Source organism: Rhinoraja longicauda, chromosome 29 (genome assembly GCF_053455715.1).
Source record: "Rhinoraja longicauda isolate Sanriku21f chromosome 29, sRhiLon1.1, whole genome shotgun sequence".
Classification (NCBI taxonomy): Eukaryota; Metazoa; Chordata; class Chondrichthyes; order Rajiformes; family Arhynchobatidae; genus Rhinoraja; species Rhinoraja longicauda.
In genome coordinates, this window is record NC_135981.1 from 3766101 (window position 1) to 3785732 (window position 19632).

The 19632-nt window shown below is 46.0% G+C and overlaps 1 protein-coding gene across 1 annotated transcript in view; it reads left to right on the top strand.

Annotated features, from left to right (window-relative positions):
• Nucleotides 1-19632, top strand: part of LOC144607539 (protein AF-10-like) — a 184435-nt gene that overhangs the window by 16005 nt on the left and 148798 nt on the right. The window contains exon 5 of the mRNA XM_078424433.1: nucleotides 4365-4400. Coding sequence (XP_078280559.1) covers nucleotides 4365-4400 — 36 coding nt within the window. The remainder of the gene's footprint in view (nucleotides 1-4364; nucleotides 4401-19632) is intronic.

Here is a 19632-nt window from a genome sequence, read left to right on the forward strand (position 1 = left end):
CCTCAACTACTTCCTCCGGCAGCTCGTTGTGTGGAAAAAGTTAGCCCTTAGATTCCTATTAAATCTTTCCCCCCTCACCTTAAATCTGTGTGCTCTGATTCCCATACTCTGGGCAAGTGAACGTGCCTCTTCCCGACCCATTCCTCTCGTGATTTTTGTTCTGAACACTATATTTTAAGGATACCCTCCATTAATACAGTTCTGGACTACAGCTACTGAGTGAGTAGCTCGGACCGCTTTAGCCCGTTTAACTGATTTGCATTAATAAACCAATCCTCCCAGTCCCCCCTCACCCCCCCACCACCGAAACACGCATTTTTCTCATTAAGACGCACTTTCAGTAGATAAGAGGCTCGCCCCGCCATTTGTTTTCACAGTTAATTCCACTGACAAGTGTTCGCTAAAACAGTAAATCACAGGAGTGTGGGAACTCAATTAGATAAAAACAGAACGAGCTGTGTTTAAAGAACGCCGCTGGAAACGCGTTAAAACAGAATAGTAAGGTCGTTCTGTGTGTGGGTGTGTGTGTGTGTTTCAGTTTATATTCCAGTCTGTAAAGTGACGAAGTGGAACTAATGTCCGAAGATAGACACAAAAAGCTGGAGTCACTCAGCGGGACAGGCAGCATCTCTGGAGAGAAGGAATGGGTGACGTTTCAGGGGTCTGAAGAATGGTCTCGACCCGAAACCTCACCCATTCCTTCTCTCCAGAGATGCTGCCTGTCCCGCTGAGTGACTCCAGCTTTTTGTGTCTATCTTCGGTTTAAACCAGCATCTGCAGTTCCTTCCTGCACAAAGACTAATGCCCCCAACATGTTAAGTTTCCATCAAATCTTCGCGACTCCTTGCAGAGTTAATCAGCCCTCACACTGCCAATCCAGCCAATTATCGTTTCCCTTTTAGGCTTGTAGTTTGTAGTTACTTTTCTCTCCCCAACTTCGGGCCGTGCATACTTGAAACTCTGCTTTTTTTTTCCCCTTCTTGCCTGCTAAACATAGACGCTGGGATATTAACATACGGCGCCTCACGCACTGGTGATCAAAGTCAAAATGGAATCGCCCCGGGTCATCCCGGATGGGGGTGGGGCGGGTTGCAAATTCCCAATGGCAAATCCATAATCCCCATTTGTGTTGGTTGGGGAGGGAGATTTGTTACCAAGGTGAACTCATGACAGACATCACAACACTTGCAAATCGCAGCAACAACCTGCATTTGTGTGACTTTGGAAAAGATCTTAAAGTGCTTTAGCAGGGACCATTGTCAAGAGAACATCTGAGCCATGTGAAATGGAATTAGCAAAGGTGACCAAAGAGGTGGAAAGACTCTAAGGGGAGTAAGAGACACCTGTGGCTGACAAGGGAAGTCAGGGACAGCATAAAAATTAAGGAGAGGAAGTATAACATAGCAAAGAAAAGTGGGAAGACAGAGGATTGGGACTCTTTTAAAGAGCAACAAAAGTTAACTAAAAAGGCAATACGGGGAGAAAAGATGAGGTACGAGGGTAAACTAGCCAATAATATAAAGGAGGATAGCAAAAGTTTTTTTAGGTACGTGAAGAGGAAAAAAATAGTCAAGGCAAATGTGGGTCCCTTGAAGACAGAAGCAAGGGAATTTATTATGGGGAACAAAGAAATGGCAGACGAGTTAAACCATTACTTTGGATCTGTCTTCACTGAGGAAGATACACACAATCTCCCAAATGTTCTAGGGGCCGGAGAACCTAGGGTGATGGAGGAACTGAAGGAAATCCACATTAGGCAGGAAATGGTTTTGGGTAGACTGAAGGCTGATAAATCCCCAGGGCCTGATGGTCTGCATCCCAGGGTACTTAAGGAGGTGGCTCTAGAAATAGTGAAAGCATTGGAGATCATTTTTCAATGTTCTATAGATTCAGGATCAGTTCCTGTGGATTGGAGGATAGCAAATGTTATCCCACTTTTTAAGAAAGGAGGGAGAGAGAAAACGGGTAATTATAGACCAGTTAGTCTGACATCAGTGGTGGGGAAGATGCTGGAGTCAATTATAAAAGACGAAATTGCTGAGCATTTGGATAGCAGTAACAGGATCATTCCAAGTCAGCATGGATTTACGAAGGGGAAATCATGCTTGACAAATCTACTGGAATTTTTTGAGGATGTAACTAGGAAAATTGACAGGGGAGAGTCAGTGGATGTGGTGTACCTCGACTTTCAGAAAGCCTTCGACAAGGTCCCACATAGGAGATTGGTGGGCAAAATTAGGGCACATGGTATTGGGGGTAGGGTACTGACATGGATAGAAAATTGGTTGACAGACAGAAAGCAAAGAGTGGGGATAAATGGGTCCCTTTCGGAATGGCAGGCAGTGACCAGTGGGGTACCGCAAGGTTCGGTGCGGGACCCCAGCTATTTACGATATACATTAATGACTTAGACGAAGGGATTAAAAGTACCATTAGCAAATTTACAGATGATACGAAGCTGGGGGGTAGTGTGAATTGTGAGGAAGATGCAATAAGGCTGCAGGGTGACTTGGACAGGTTGTGTGAGTGGGCGGATACATGGCAGATGCAGTTTAATGTAGATAAGTGTGAGGTTATTCACTTTGGAAGTAAGAATAGAAAGGCAGATTATTATCTGAATGGTGTCAAGTTAGGAGGAGGGGGAGTTCAACGAGATCTGGGTGTCCTAGTGCATCAGTCAATGAAAGGAAGCATGCAGGTACAGTAGGCAGTGAAGAAAGCCAATGGAAAGTTGGCCTTCATAACAAGAGGAGTTGAGTATAGGAGCAAAGAGGTCCTTCTACAGTTGTACCGGGCCCTGGTGAGACCGCACCTGGAGTACTGTGTGCAGTTTTGGTCTCCAAATTTGAGGAAGGATATTCTTGCTATGGAGGGCGTGCAGCGTAGGTTCACTAGGTTAATTCCCGGAATGGCGGGACTGTCGTATGTTGAAAGGCTGGAGCGATTGGGCTTGTATACACTGGAATTTAGAAGGATGAGGGGGAATCTTATTGAAACATATAAGATAATTAGGGGATTGGACACATTAGAGGCAGGAAACATGTTCCCAATGTTGGGGGAGTCCAGAACAAGGGGCCACAGTTTAAGAATAAGGGGTAGGCCATTTAGAACGGAGATGAGGAAGAACTTTTTCAGTCAGAGAGTGGTGAAGGTGTGGAATTCTCTGCCTCAGAAGGCAGTGGAGGCCAGTTCGTTGGATGCTTTTAAGAGAGAGCTGGATAGAGCTCTTAAGGATAGCGGAGTGAGGGGGTATGGGGAGAAGGCAGGAACGGGGTACTGATTGAGAGTGATCAGCCATGATTGCATTGAATGGCGGTGCTGGCTCGAAGGGCTGAATGGCCTACTCCTGCACCTATTGTCTATTGTCTATTGTCTATAGTGCAGAATATCACTTCTCAGTCTGAAGAAGGGTCTCGACCCGAAACGTCACCCATTCCTTTTCTCCAGGGATGCTGCCTGTCCCGCTGAGTGACTCCAGGTTTTTGTGTCTATATAATTTCTCAGCGCTGGAGCATAATGGTTCCAGAGGAAAAAACTCCAATGTTTGCAATGAGGTATTTCATGAGGTCTTACGTTCTAGGTGCAGAATTAGGCCATTCGGTCCATCAAGTCTACTCTGCCATTCAATCACGGCTGATCTATCTTTCCCTCTCAACCCCATTCTCCTGCCTTCTCCCCCTAACCCCTGACACCTTTACGAATCCAGAATCTTTCAATCTCCGCCTTAAACATATCCATTGACTTGGCCTCCACAGCCATTTGTGGCAATGAATTCCATAGATTCACTACTCTTCGGAACCCTCCACAGTTCTGAAAAGTGGGACTGGACCCTAGTTTATGTAAGGACCATTTACATGTTTGACAACAGATGGGAAGTATCTGTTCCTGAGCCAGACTACAATTGTTGTCTATAATCTCTCACCCCTCTGCACTTTAAAACTAATTTATTATCTCCCCTTCCCCATGCTGGCAAAAGGCCTTTGACTTGAAACATTAATTCTGTTTCTCTTTCTACAGATCCCTGCGAGTTTACAGCACTTTCCGTTTTGCTTTCAGATTCCCAAATCAGTAGCTTTTTCATTGACTTAACTTACTTTCATAATGCCATCCTTTCTCGCTTGGTGTCATTAACTGCTTGAGGTGTGTAACTCTGTAAAAGGTGCTATGCGAATGAAATTTACTGTTCCCTGACCAATCCTAACATTTCCTTTTTCAAATCCTGAAATATTATTAGCCATGTAGGGTCAATAATTTTCATTCCAACACATAACTCTAGGTTTATAACTATGACCCTTTCTTCAAATTCTCACATTGGAATACACAGAGCCTGCATAACCATGCTAACGATTCCCTTTCTCATAAAGGCATGGATTACTGGGACAACCATCAGGACACTCCCAGTGAGCCAATTGCCAATAGACTGATGTCCTCCTTATTCGTAAATATTGAGCATTCAGTTTCATGTCATCCTTGGTTTAGTCTGAAGAAGGGCCTCGACTTGAAACGTCAACCATTCCTTCTATCCAGAGATGCTGCCTGTCCCGCTGAGTTACTCCAGCATTTTGTGTCCATCTTCGGTTTAAACCAGCAGTTCCTTCTTACAACAGTTTATCTCTGGTTTAGAAGTTCTCTCCACTCTTCAACGGCAGTGTTCATCTTCCAATAGTTTTTAAATATGTATCTGGAGAGCACTCTGCAGTTGCAGGTCATAAAATGCATCTTTTTATGGAGGTGGTTGTATGTAAAAGGTCAAAGATTTATCCTACACCGTCTGCAACAGTTCATCGAGTCTCGGCCAATGTTCTTACTCCCGATACATGGTTCATGCTAAAAATATAAAGTGTATTTTTAATTCCACCTGAGAAGATTCCATAATTAAAAGCTACAAAATGTGATTAAATAATTGGATCGTTAGTGGGGAAATTGATAACAGTGATTTTGGTTCTTGTTGAGAAGCAAACTTAATAAAAAGTGTTCTCGTCTTTGGGCAACGGGTGGAGCTGCAGCCTCAAAGCATCAGAGACCCAGGTTTGTTCCTGACCTCAGGTGCTGTTTGTGTGGAGTTTGCATGTTCTCCCTGTGACTGAGTGGGTTTCCTCCAGGTGCTCCAGTCCCCCCCCCCCATATTCCAAAGACGTGTGGGTTTGTAGGTTGTGTCGGAAGGAACTGCAGATGCTGGTTGACACCAAGGATAGGCACAAAGTGCTGGAGTAACTCAGCGGGTCCGACAGCATCTCTAGTGAAAAGGAATAGCTGATGCCTCAAAATGCTGGAGTAACTCAGCGGGACAGGCAGCATCTCTGGAGGGAAGGAATGGGTGACGTTTCGGCTCGAGACCCTTCTTCAGATGCTGCCTGTCCCACTGAGTTATTCCAGCTTTTTGCGTTTATCTTCGGTTTAAGCCAGCTTCTGCAGTTCCTTCCCACACATAGGTAATGTCTCGACCTGAAACGTCACCTATTGAGTTCTCCAGTAATGTTGCCTGTGCCGTTGAATTACTCCAGCACTTTGTGTCTATCTTCGGGTTTGTAGGTTAATTGGCCCCTTTAAAATTGTCCCTAATCGGGAGGGGGAGGAGGGGTTGGAGAGTGGATGTGAACGCGGGTTAACATAGAAATTGTGTGAACAGGTGATCAATTGTCAGAGTGGACTCTGGGCCTGTTTCCATGTTGTATCTTTCAATCAATCAATATTAAGGTATCGAAGGAGATTCACTGAGTTCGCACCAAAGATACAATAGACAATAGACAATAGACAATAGGTGCAGGAGTAGGCCATTCGGCCCTTCAAGCCAGCACCGCCATTCAATATGATCATGGCTGATCATTCTCAATCAGTACCCCGTTCCTGCCTTCTCCCCATACCCCCTGACTCCGCTATCCTTAAGGACTGGAGGACTTTGGTCAGCACCTTCTCTTACCTCAGTGTTCCAATCAGTTCCATTTGGCAGCAAAGTGCTCATCTTGTTCCCTTTTGAAGGGTCTAATTGCTGTGCGTTTCTACCATCTTTGCAGCCTGTGAGATCTGAAACACGACTTCTCACAAAATAAATCCTTTTTTTTTCCTTCTGGATTCTTTAGCCAATGACTTTGAATCGGTATTCCCTACTATCTCTAGCAATAGTTGTAGTTCCTCACAGTTTACCCTATCTCAACACACTGTAACCTTGAAAACCTGTCAGAAGAACTGTCTTCCTGTCTCCACCTATATCCTTCCTTTGTCCCGCCCCCCTGACATCAGTCTGAAGAAGGGTCTCGACCCGAAACGTCGCCCATTTCTTCTCTCCTCAGATGCTGCCTGACCTGCTGAGTTACTCCAGCATTTTGTGAATAAATACCTTCGATTTGTACCAGCATCTGCAGTTCTTTTCTTACACAAAGTGCTGGAGTAACTTAGCGGGTCAGGCAGCCTCTCTGGAGAAAAAGCACAGGTGATGTTTCAAGGTGATGAAGGGGGTCCTTCTTTAGACCCTTCTCAAAGAAGGGCTCCGACCCAAAATGTCGCCCGTCCCATTTCTCCAGAGATGCTGCTTGACCCGCTGAGTTACTCCAGCACTTTGTGTTTATCTTTGGTGTAAACCAGCATCTGCCATTCTTTGTTTCTACAGTCCTCCCATCTTTATCTGCTCCAAGGACCGCTCCATCAGTATGAAGAAGGATCCCAATTTGAAATGTCACCTATCCATGTTTAGTTTAGTTTAGTTTAGAGAGCCAGCGGGGAAACAGGCCCTTTGGCCCCACAGTGTCCATGCCAACTAGCGATACCAGCGCACTAACACTATCCTACACATACACTGTTCTCCAGAGATGTTGCCTGATCTGCTGAGTTACTCCGGCACTTTGTGTCTCTTTCTGGGAAATTCATGCTGGGGTTGTTTTAATTCACAACGTCCTTCCTCTCTGAGTTATGAGGGTGGCTTGGATGTGATTTCATGCCACATTCGGGTGCTCTGGTTTCATCCCACATTCCACCGATGTGCAGGTTTGTAGTCAAGTCAAGTCAATTTTATTTGTATAGCACATTTTAAAACAACCCACGTTGACCAAAGTGCTGTACATCTGATTAGGTACTAAGGAAAAAAAAAAAAAATGAAACATACAGTAGCACGCAAACATAACAGCACATACAAAACAGTTCACAGCGCCTCCTCAATGAGCCTCAAACGCTAGGGAGTAGAAATAGGTTTTGAGCCTGGACATAAAGGAGTCGATGGAGGGGGCAGTTCTGATGGGGAGAGGTATGCTGTTCCACAGTCTAGGACCTGCAACCGCAAAAGCGCGGTCACCCCTGAGCTTAAGCCTAGACTGCGGGATAGTGAGTAGCCCCAAGTCGGCCGACCTGAGGGACCTGGAGTTAGAGAGGTGGGCTAGCAGATTTTTGATGTAGGGGGGGAATGTCCATTTAGGGCTTTGTATGTGAATAGGAGGAGCTTGAAGTTGATTCTGTACCGTACAGGGAGCCAGTGGGGAGAGGCCAGAATCGGCGTGATGTGGTGCCTTTTACGGGTACCCGTCAGGAGTCTCGCTGCGGCATTTTGGACCAGTTGCAGGCGGGACAGGGAAGATTGGCTGATCCCAGTGCATAGGGAGTTGCAGTAGTCTAGGCGGGAGGAAATGAAAGCGTGAATGATTTTTTCAGTGTCGTCGAATTGGAGGAAAGGTTTGATTTTAGCTATGGTACGAAGTTGGAAGAAGCTGGCTTTTACCACAGCGTTGACTTGCTTGTCAAATTTTAATGCAGAGTCAAATATCACGCCGAGGTTTTTGACATGCGGTTTGACTAGTGAGGATAGGCTTCCAAGACTGCCTGTTATCGATTTGATGGAGTCGGGGGGGGGGGGGGGGGGGGGCCGAATAGGATGACCTCAGACTTGCTCTCGTTTAGTTGGAGGAAGTTCTGTGCCATCCAACATTTTATGTCCTCAAGGCAGTGTAAGAGGCTGTTTAAATTTGACTGGTTGTTGGGTTTCAGGGGGAGGTAAAGCTGAGTGTCATCAGCATAGCAGTGGAAAGAAATGCCGTGCCTTTGAATGATTTGGCCAAGGGGGAGCATGTATAGAGAGAAGAGAATGGGGCCTAGGATGGAGCCTTGTGGAACTCCGCAGGAGAGGCTAGCTGGAGAAGAGGAATAACTGCCTATGTTGATGGCGAAACTCCTATCTTTGAGGTAGGAAACGAACCAGCTCAGGGCAGTGTCATCAATGCCAACCGCGTACCGGAGACGGTCAATAAGGATGGTGTGGTCCACTGTATCGAACGCTGCGCTGAGGTCGAGAAGGAGCAGGATTGCACAGTCGCCGGTGTCGATGGCGAGAAGCAGGTCGTTGTGTACCTTCAACAAGGCAGACTCTGTGCTGTGGTGGGCTCTGAAACCTGACTGGAAACTTTCCAGGATGGTGTTTTGGTGTAGGTAGGGCACTAATTGGTTTAGAATTGCCTTTTCAAGGACTTTTGACAGGAATGGCAGTTTGGAAATGGGTCTGTAGTTGCTAGGCAAGGTGGGGTCTAGGTTAGGTTTTTTCAGTAGGGGCTGGACCACCGCGTGCTTGAAACAGGTTGGAACCGTGCCAGTGGCCAGAGAACTGTTGATAATAGAGAGGATGCTGGGACCGGCTATTGCAATGACATCCTTCAGAAGGGCAGTGGGGGCAGGATCAAGGGGGAAGGTTGCAGGTTTCATAGCGGAGACAAGCTTTGCAAGGGAGGATAGAGTGACGGGTTGGAAACAGTCCAATTTAGATGAACAGACTAGTGAGACAGCTAGGTCACGGGTGGGAGGGGAAATGTTCATTCTAATGTTCTCAACTTTGCTGGTGAAAAATTTAGCGAATTCTTCGCACTTAGCAGGGGATCCAACTAAGCTGGTACTGGGGGCGGGACATATGACAGAGGTAATTGTGCTAAATAGGACCTTGGAGTTATGAGAGTTTTTGGAGATAAGGTCGGAGAAGTATTGTGCTCTAGCAGACTTTACTGCTTCCTGGTATTTGAGAAGATTGTTTCTCAGAATTTCGAAGGAAATTTGAAGCTTGTCACATTTCCACCTCCGTTCTGATTTTCTGCACTCCCTTCTTAGGGCTTTGGTGGTGTCATTGAGCCAAGGCCGACCTTTGAGCTTAGGCTTTTTCATTTTAAGGGGTGCGATAGAATCCAGGATGGAAGAGCAAGTGATATTAAATAAAGAGGTGAGATCCTCAGTGCTGAGATGGGGGGGAGAAGCCTCAATAGTGCAGATGTTGGGGGCAGCTGTGAGAGCCTCGGAGAATTTACTGGCAGTCAATGAATTTATGTCGCGGGAGTAACGAACAGGGAGATGAGATTTTGCGGGAGATAAAGGCAGAGATGCGTCAAAAATGATAGCGCTGTGGTCCGATAGACAGGCCTCAGTAGTTTCAATGTTGTTGATTGGGAATCCGGACGATAACACTAGGTCGAGAGTATGGCCTAACTTGTGAGTGGGTCCCATGGTGTGAAGAGTCAGATTGAAGGACTCAACCAGGTGCATAAATTCACTCACAAGAGGCTTAGTGGGACAGCAAACATGAATGTTAAAGTCACCAAGAATCATGACCCGGTCAAATTTGGGCAAAATGCTAGAAATCAGATCAGCAAATTGGGTGATGAAGTCCTTATGCATTTTTGGTGGGCGATACACAAGAACAATTAAGAGGGGATAGGCTAGGCCTACTTTAATTAGTTGCACCTCGAAACTGGAGAAATGATCAGTGTTCAGGAGGCGGCAGTTGAAATGTTTCTTAAACACAGTGGCTAAGCCCCCACCGCGTCCGGAGAGCCTAGGCGAGGTGAAGAAGTTACAGTCATCAGGACAGAGTTCCACGAGTGGAGCAAGCTCACCAGGGTTAAGCCAGGATTCTGTGAGCAGTAAAAAGTCCAATCCACGGGTGGTGAAGAAGTCGTTGAGGATGAAGGTCTTGTTCTGTAGGGATCTTGCGTTGATCAGGGCCACTTTAGCAGGGACAGCAGGTAAGCTTCGGTCTGGTAGCAGCTCCCACGCCAGCGAGCAGAGGTTCAGGGAGACCACGACGCTGCGCTTCACAGATGGCCTTGCTGGGAGCCCGAGGGCCGGCAGTCCAGTGACCGGGATGATCGGTCGAAGAGCGGCATACCTGAGCTCGAGGGAGCGCCGGTGGATGGAGCGGTAAGGTCGACCAGGTCCGACTTCGCAGCGCTGGGCGAGGTAGGCCGCTGTTGGATGAGCGCGGGTGAGGTTTTTTAACTTTTCAAATGTTCCCGCGCATTTACCCCGCCTCCTAGCGCGGTTCGTACGGCGGTGGATGTAAGGCTGGGCCCGCACATCTACCGGGAGTTGATCGAGGAGCGATCGCTGAGAGAAACTTTGTCCGGGACCTGGACTGAAGAAGTCGAAGACGGAGGGTCGGATCAACAGGAGGGTTCGGCGTTCGTAGACCAAAGTGGCTCGAAGAACACTAGGATCTCTAGGTGAGCGACGACAGGCAGCCAAACACAACGGCGCGGCCATCTTAGTTCAGCATTGTAGGTTAATTGGATCCTGTAAATTGTCCCTCGTGTGGAGGGTAGAACTAGTGTTTGAGTAATAGCTAGCCAGCTCAGACTTGGTGGGCCGAAGGGCCTGTTTCCACACTGTGTCTCAAAAACGAAACTAAAAAATAATTTGCCCCAATGCAGGCAATTGGAGAAAGAGAGCAACATTCATGCAAGGATCTAGAAGAAAAGACAACTCGTGTTCCACCCACTTTAATCTCCCAGCATGTCCTGTTAAAGATGAATTCATAATAGATTTAATCACAGGAGCGGTGAGAATGATATTGCAGTGTGCGAAGAAATGGAAACAGTGAGGATCACGAGAGTATTGATTAAATTGATTAAAAAAAAACAATATGCAAACAGGTTCTTCGGACTAAGAAGTCTAAGCAGACCATTGATCAGTCATTCACACTAGTTCTATGTTATCCCACTTTCGCATCCACTCCCTATTCTTAATTCGCCAATAATTTTACAATTAATAAAATGAAACATCAGGAGAATATCAGGTCAACTTTGTTTAAAATGGACGACCACCTTGATTGTCGTTGCTGGCTTTGATCTGTTCTTTTGCACATCTTTCATTCCTTTGGTCCATGCACCTTTATTAATAGACAATAGTTGCAGGAGTAGGCCATTCAGCCCTTTGAGCCAGCACTGCCATTCAATGTGATCATGGCTGATCATCCACAATCTGTGCCCTCACCCCATACCCCCCGACTCCGCTATCATTAAGAGCTCTATCTAACTCTTGAAAGCATTCTCGCATCTCTCGTTTCCCTCTCCCATGACCCTCAGTCAGAAGAAAGGGTCTCGACCTGAAACATCACCCATTTTCTTCTCTCCAGAGATGCTGCCTGACCCGCTGAGCTACTCCGGCTTTTTGTGTCTAAAACGCCTTTGATTCTTCTTCCGGTCATGGCGTTTAATGGAGAGCTGGCTATTAATTCCTTGATAGTCCCTGAAGAGCCATAACCCATATTCAGTAGGCACAAAGTCCTGCCTTGATGTTATCTATGAGAGTTCTGTGCTCCCTGCGCCCACAGTAAAAGTGCTTTGGAATGCTTCTCCGTTGCTGCTTTGGTGCCACTCAGCTCATTAATCACAGCGTTACTGGGTTGTTTGTGGTTGCAATTAGAACCTTTTTGCTTCACGTTCTAATTCGCTCCTTTCTAATCTCTCTGGGTGGTCAGGAACAATTCAGGCCTCTTGCAAATAAATAAACAGAGGATGGTAGGAAGCGGCCTTCATGGTTTTTGGTCAGCAGCTGATTTTGGTCAGCAGCAGATGTTGCTGCACTTTAATGATGATCCTGGAAGACCAGGTTTGTCAATAGCTCAGCATCCTACTCTGAGGGCTTGATGTGACTCTTGTGTTTATTAGATGTTGATGTTCAGGCTCGGGAATGTTTTGGAGAACGTTCAATCTCCACACCAAACCTGCCTTGTTATTTTTTGTGTGTGTGGTGCGGTTTGTGGAGATGGTTCTGAGCTGGGGCTATTTATTGCCCATTCTTGGTTGTCCTCAAAAAGGCAGCAGGTACAACACAAGGCCACTAGACCATTTTGGAGTGTAATTAAGAATTTGGATTAGATGATTCTGTGACTCTAAGAGTTACGCACATCTTCAAGGTGATTTTGTTTTGCAAAGTATACTTCACTCATGACACGTACAGTAATAAAATCAACACATCAAGTGCGGCACGGTGGCGCAGCGGTAGAGTTGCTACCTTGCAAGTCAAGTCAAGTCAGGTCAATTTTATTTGTACAGCACATTTAAAAACAACCCACGTTGACCAAAGTGCTGTACATCAGTTCAGGTACTAAGAAACGAACATACAATGGCACAGAAACATAACAGCACATACATAAACAGTTCACAGCGCCCCCCTCAGAGGGCCTCAAACGCTAGGGAGTAGAAATAAGTTTTGAGCCTGGACTTAAAGGAGTCGATGGAGGGGGCAGTTCTGATGTGGAGAGGGATGCTGTTCCACAATCTTGGAGCTGCAACCGCAAAAACGCGGGATAGTGAGTAGCCCCAAATTGGCCGACCTGAGGGACCTGGAGATAGAACAGCGCTAGAGATCCTGACTATGGGTGCTGTCTGTATGGAGTTTGTACATTCTCCCTGTGACCGCCTGGGTTTTTTCCAGGTGTTGCGAATTCATCCCACGCTCCAAAGGCATACATGTTTGCAGGTTAATTGGCTTCGGTAAAATTTGTAAATTGTCCCACGATGTGTAGGATAGTACTAGTGTACGGGGTGACTGCTGGTTGCGGTGGACGCGGTGGGCCGAAGGGCTTGTTTCCATTCTGTAAATCGAAAGTCTAAAGCTTTACAAGAGACAATAGACAATAGGTGCAGGAGGGGGCCATTCGGCCCTTCGAGCCAGCATCGCCATTCAATGTGATCATGGCTGATCATTCTCAATCAGTACCCCGTTCCTGCCTTCTCCCCATACCCCCTGCCTCCGCTATCATTAAGAGCTCTATCTAGCTCTCTCTTGAATGCATTCAGAGAATTGGCCTCCACTGACTTCTGAGGCAGAGAATTCCACAGATTCACAACTCTCTAACTGAAAAAGTTTTTCCTCATCTCAGTTCTAAATGGCCCACCCCTTATTCTTAAACTGTGGCCCCTTGTTCTGGACTCCCCCAACATTGGGAACATGTTTCCTGCCTCTAACATGCCCAACGCCTTAATAATCTTATACGTTTCGATAAGATTTACAGGCTCATTAACGCAACCACACATAATAATCAAGAATCCAATAAATCAATAATCAGTATTACAAGGTAAGCCGATGATAATAGTGAAAAACTGAAGTCTGAAGTCCACAACAAAGTGCATCGTCAATTATGATTGTTGAGGTGGTGGTTAGTGTTTTGCTGTGTTCAAGAACCTGATGGTTGCTGGTTGCCTATTCTTGACCCTGGAGGTCACAGTTTTGAGACTCCTTGTACTTCTTCCCGATGGTAACAGCGAGATTAGAACCTGTGTGGATATTTGATGATATTGCTTGCCTGTTTGAGGCAGCGCCTCCTGTTGGTCCTTTCCGTGGTGGGAAGGTCAGTACATGATGTGCAATATAACTGAAGTAAGACCTTTTACTCTTGCAATTAAATCCGCCAACAAACGACAAAGAAACAATATACCACCTGCGATATTTTCTGATCACTCAATTTCAATCACTCAATAAAATACCATTCTTACAAGTGGTGTAGGAAATGCTGGTTTAAATCGAAGGTAGACCATAAAATGCTGGAGTAACTTAGCGGGTCAGGCAGCATCTCGGGAGAGAAGGAATGGGTGACGTTTTGAGTCGAGACACTTCTTCTGATTGATGTCAGGGGAGGGGGCGGTTCATGATAGAGGTTTTCTTGAAATAAACTCCCTCTCTAGAAAAATCATATCACGGTTTGCAAACCTCAAACTCAATGTACACATGTCAGCCCATTCACATGCAAGGGAAGACTTGCTTCATCACTGCCAGCTGTGCCACAGGTCCCAACTCTGACTATCTCCCTGACTAAACGTTATCTTTGAAGGTATCACAAAATGCTGGAGTAACTCAGCAGGTCAGGCAGCATCTACGAGAGAGGAAATGGGTGGCATTTTGGGTCGAGACCCTTCTTCAGACTGATGTCAGGGGGGCGGGACAAAGAAAGGATATAGGTGGAGACAGGAAGACAATGGGAGAACTGGGAAGGGGAAGGGGAAAGAGAGGGACAGAGGAACTATCTAAAGCTAGAGAGGTCAATGTTCATACCACTGGGCTGCAAGCTGCCCAAGCAAAATATGAGGTGCTGTTCCTCCAATTTCCGGTGGGCCTCACTATGGCACTGGAGGAGGCCCATGACAGAATGGTCAGACCGGGAGTGGGAGGGGGAGTTGAAGTGCTCAGCCACTGGGAGATTAAGTTGGTTCAGGCGAACTGAGCGAAGGTGTTGAGCGAAACGATCGCTGAGCCTGCGTTTGGTCTCGCCGATGTAGCCAATTTTATCTTTGTTTGCTTCGTTGTAACTTTCCCCTTGCGAAAATGATCAATTCTACATTTTCCTTGAACTACTTCGCCTTTGATGTCCCGTTTTCACAGCCGACCCTTCCATATCTCGGTGTCTCCCTCTCCCCGACTCTCAGTCTGAAGAAGGGTCTCGACCCGAAATGTCATCCATACCTTCCATCCAGAGATGCTGCCTGTCCCGCTGAGTTATTCCAGCATTTTGTGTCTCTCTTTTCACTGTACCTCAGTACACGTGACAATAATAAAATAAAATAAACTAAACTAACCAACTGCAGCTTCTTAGGCAGTCCATCTCTTTGGGCTCTGAGGTGACTGATGATGTACACATGTTAGCCCATTCACGTGCAAGGGAAGACTTGCTTCACCGCTGCCAGCAGTGGTCCTAACTCCACAATTCTTTCCCAAAACCTGCCACCTCTCTGAGTTTCTCTCTCACTTTCTAGTTAAGACCTTGCTTCAAACATCCTTCTTTGAACAAGCATTCGTTAACTCGCCTTTGCTTCTCCTTCTTTGGCTCTGTGTCAATTTTAATCTGATAACGAATGCTCTTGTGAAAAGCCTGGGGGACTTTTAGTGCATTAGTGGGTCTATATAAAAGCTCGCTCTTGCTGGCACAGATAATTCCCCATTCCATTTGCAAACAACTTCAACACAGCTTCAAATAAAAACTGATTTGGCGCGGTGGTGATATTTTTAGACTCCAGCAACTTCTTTTATTCTAGATTCCCCTTTTGCACAGAAAAAAAAAGTTTGTAAAACCCATGCAGGTAGACTGAATGGAGAGTAATGGATTACACCGATGGAATGTCTATTGTACCTGGCTGTCCTTCATCACTAATCACGCGGCCTCGGATAATCTCCATTGTGCCACTTCTGCAGCGAAGACACAACCTCTAGGATTTATTTGCTTATTATTGTTATCAAATGCCATAAGATCAAACTCAAGAACTACTTAGCGCTGACTGAATTCCTCTTGTCTGCGCTACAGATTGAGAATTGATGAGGACAATGCAGCTCACATTGATGGAGTTTGAGGCTCACTAAGTGCGTTGGGCTTTAACCTCTGCCAATTTCTCTATCATTAAAGAGTCTGCAGACTTTTACGTTGACCTCCTTCGGACCAACACAAGCCCAGATAATACCGCGGATGCTATTCATACTGAAGGAAGGCCCTGTAATAATCTTGCAATGGCAAATCATTATCCTCGGGTGGCTACGGTTGGCAGTCAAGCAATTATTATCAAAGCGTAAGTTTGTTTAGAATTAACACATTTGGGAAAGTGGAAGAAGGAGATTTCATGACGAAATACTTCACACCCAATGAAGTGGAATCACTGGAGGAAATTCAATAGCTATTTAGTTAGTTTACTTTAGTTTACTTTAATTCAGTGTCACATGTGCAGAGGTACAGTGATAAACGGTTTTGGTGCATGCTATCCAGTCAGCTGAAATACTATACATGATTACAATCAGGCTGTCCGTAGTGTTCAGATAAAGGATAAAGGGAATAACATTCAGTGCAAGATAAAGTACAGTAAAGTCCGATTAAAAATAGTCTGAGGGTCTCCAATGAGGTACTGTCAATAGACAATAGACAATAGACAATAGGTGCAGGAGTAGGCCATTCAGCCCTTCGAGCCAGCACCGCCATTCAATGCGATCATGGCTGATCACTCTCAATCAGTACCCCGTTCCTGCCTTCTCCCCATACCCCCTCACTCCGCTATCCTTAAGAGCTCTATCCAGCTCTCTCTTGAAAGCATCCAACGAACTGGCCTCCACTGCCTTCTGAGGCAGAGAATTCCACACCTTCACCACCCTCTGACTGAAAAAGTTCTTCCTCATCTCCGTTCTAAATGGCCTACCCCTTATTCTCAAACTGTGGCCCCTTGTTCTGGACTCCCCCAACATTGGGAACATGTTATCTGCCTCTAATGTGTCCAATCCCCTAATTATCTTATATGTTTCAATAAGATCCCCCCTCATCCTTCTAAATTCCAGTGTATACAAGCCCAATCGCTCCAGCCTTTCAACATACGACAGTCCCGCCATTCCGGGAATTAACCTAGTGAACCTACGCTGCACGCCCTCCATAGCAAGAATATCCTTCCTCAAATTTGGAGACCAAAACTGCACACAGTACTCCAGGTGCGGTCTCACCAGGGCCCGGTACAACTGTAGAAGGACCTCTTTGCTCCTATACTCAACTCCTCTTGTTACGAAGGCCAACATTCCATTGGCTTTCTTCACTGCCTGCTGAACCTGCACGCTTCCTTTCATTGACTGATGCACTAGGACACCCAGATCTCGTTGAACTCCCCCTCCTCCTAACTTGACACCATTCAGATAATAATCTGCCTTTCTATTCTTACTTCCAAAGTGAATAACCTCACACTTACCTACATTAAACTGCATCTGCCATGTATCCGCCCACTCACACAACCTGTCCAAGTCACCCTGCAGCCTTATTGCATCTTCCTCACAATTCACACTACCCCCCAACTTAGTATCATCTGCAAATTTGCTAATGGTACTTTTAATCCCTTCGTCTAAGTCATTAATGTATATCGTAAATAGCTGGGGTCCCAGCACCGAACCTTGCGGTACCCCACTGGTCACTGCCTGCCATTCCGAAAGGGACCCATTTATCCCCACTCTTTGCTTTCTGTCTGTCAACCAATTTTCTATCCATGTCAGTACCCTACCCCCAATACCATGTGCCCTAATTTTGCCCACTAATCTCCTATGTGGGACCTTGTCGAAGGCTTTCTGAAAGTCGAGGTACACCACATCCACTGACTCTCCCTTGTCAATTTTCCTAGTTACATCCTCAAAAAATTCCAGTAGATTTGTCAAGCATGATTTCCCCTTCGTAAATCCATGCTGACTCGGAATTATCCCGTTACTGCTATCCAAATGCTCAGCAATTTCGTCTTTTATAATTGACTCCAGCATCTTCCCCACCACTGATGTCAGACTAACTGGTCTATAATTACCCGTTTTCTCTCTCCCTCCTTTCTTAAAAAGTGGGATAACATTTGCTATCCTCCAATCCACAGGAACTGATCCTGAATCTATAGAACATTGAAAAATGATCTCCAATGCTTCCACTATTTCTAGAGCCACCTCCTTAAGTACTCTGGGATGCAGACCATCAGGCCCTGGGGATTTATCAGCCTTCAGTCCCATCAGTCTACCCAAAACCATTTCCTGCCTAATGTGGATTTCCTTCAGTTCCTCCATCACCCTAGGTTCTCCGGCCCCTAGAACATTTGGGAGATTGTGTGTATCTTCCTCAGTGAAGACAGATCCAAAGTAACGGTTTAACTCGTCTGCCATTTCTTTGTTCCCCATAATAAATTCCCCTGCTTCTGTCTTCAAGGGACCCACATTTGCCTTGACTATTTTTTTCCTCTTCACGTACCTAAAAAAACTTTTGCTATCCTCCTTTATATTATTGGCTAGTTTACCCTCGTACCTCATCTTTTCTCCCCGTATTGCTTTTTTAGTTAACTTTTGTTGCTCTTTAAAAGAGTCCCAATCCTCTGTCTTCCCACTCTTCTTTGCTATGTTATACTTCCTCTCCTTAATTTTTATGCTGTCCCTGACTTCCCTCGTCAGCCACAGGTGTCTCTTACTCCCCTTAGAGTCTTTCCACCTCTTTGGAATAAATTGATCCTGCAACCTCTGCATTATTCCCAGGAATACCTGCCATTGCTGTTCTACCGTCTTCCCTGCTAGGGCCTCCTTCCAATCAATTTTGGCCAGCTCCTGCCTCATGCCTCTGTAATCCCCTTTGCTATACTGTAATACCGACACTTCCGATTTTCCCTTCTGCCTTTCCATTTGCAGAGTAAAACTTATCATGTTGTGATCACTGCCTCCTAATGGCTCTTTTACCTCTAGTCCCCTTATCAGATCAGGATCATTACACAACACTAAATCCAGAATTGCCTTCTCCCTGGTAGGCTCCAGTACAAGCTGTTCTAAGAATCCATCTCGAAGGCACTCTACAAACTCTCTTTCCTGGGGTCCATTTCCAACCTGATTTTCCCAGTCTACCTGCATGTTGAAATCTCCCATAACCACCGTAGCATTACATTTTTGACACGCCAATTTTATCTCCTGATTCAACTTGCACCCTCTGTCGAGGCTACTGTTTGGGGGCCTATAGATAACTCCCATTAGGGTCTTTTTACCCTTACAATTTCTCATTTCTATCCATACTGATTCAACATCTCCTGATTCTATGTCACCCCTTGCAAGGGAATGAATATCATTCCTTACCATCAGAGCAACCCCACCCCCTCTGCCCACCTGTCTGTCTTTTCTATACGTTGTGTACCCCTGAATATTCAGTTCCCAGCCCTGGTCCTCTTGTAACCATGTCTCAGTGATCCCTACAACATCATACTTGCCCATGACTAACTGAGCCTCAAGCTCATCCACTTTATTTTTTATACTACGCGCATTTAAGTACAACACTTTAACTTCTGTATTTACCTCCTCTCTCACATCGTTCACAATTGGCCCTGCCCTTAATTTCTTTTCCGCTCTAGAACTTCTGTTCCCATTCTTCCGAGAGTCTTTTGCAATATCTCCTGTATTCCCTTTGACCTCATCTTCATATTCACAATTTGTTAACCCCTCCCCCCCACTACTTAGTTTAAAGCCACAGGTGTCACACTAGCAAACCTGCCTGCCAGAATGTTTGTCCCCCTGCTGTTAAGATGCAACCCGTCCCTTTTGTACAAGTCACCCCTAGCCCAGAAGAGATCCCAGTGGTCCAGAAATCTAAATCCCTGCTCTCTGCACCAGCCCCTCAGCCATAAATTCATACCCTCTATCTCTCTGTTCCTGGCCTCACCAGCACGAGGTACCGGTAGCAGTCCAGAGATAACCACCTTCGACGTCCTACTTCTCAGCGCTTTTCCCAACTCTCTAAACTCCCGCTGTAGCACCTCCTTCCTCTTCCGCCCAACGTCATTCGTGCCCACGTGCACAACGACTTCAGGTTGATCGCCTTCCCTCACTAGGATTTTCTGAAGCCGGTCGATCAGGACCACTCTCTATTTGGTGATAGGA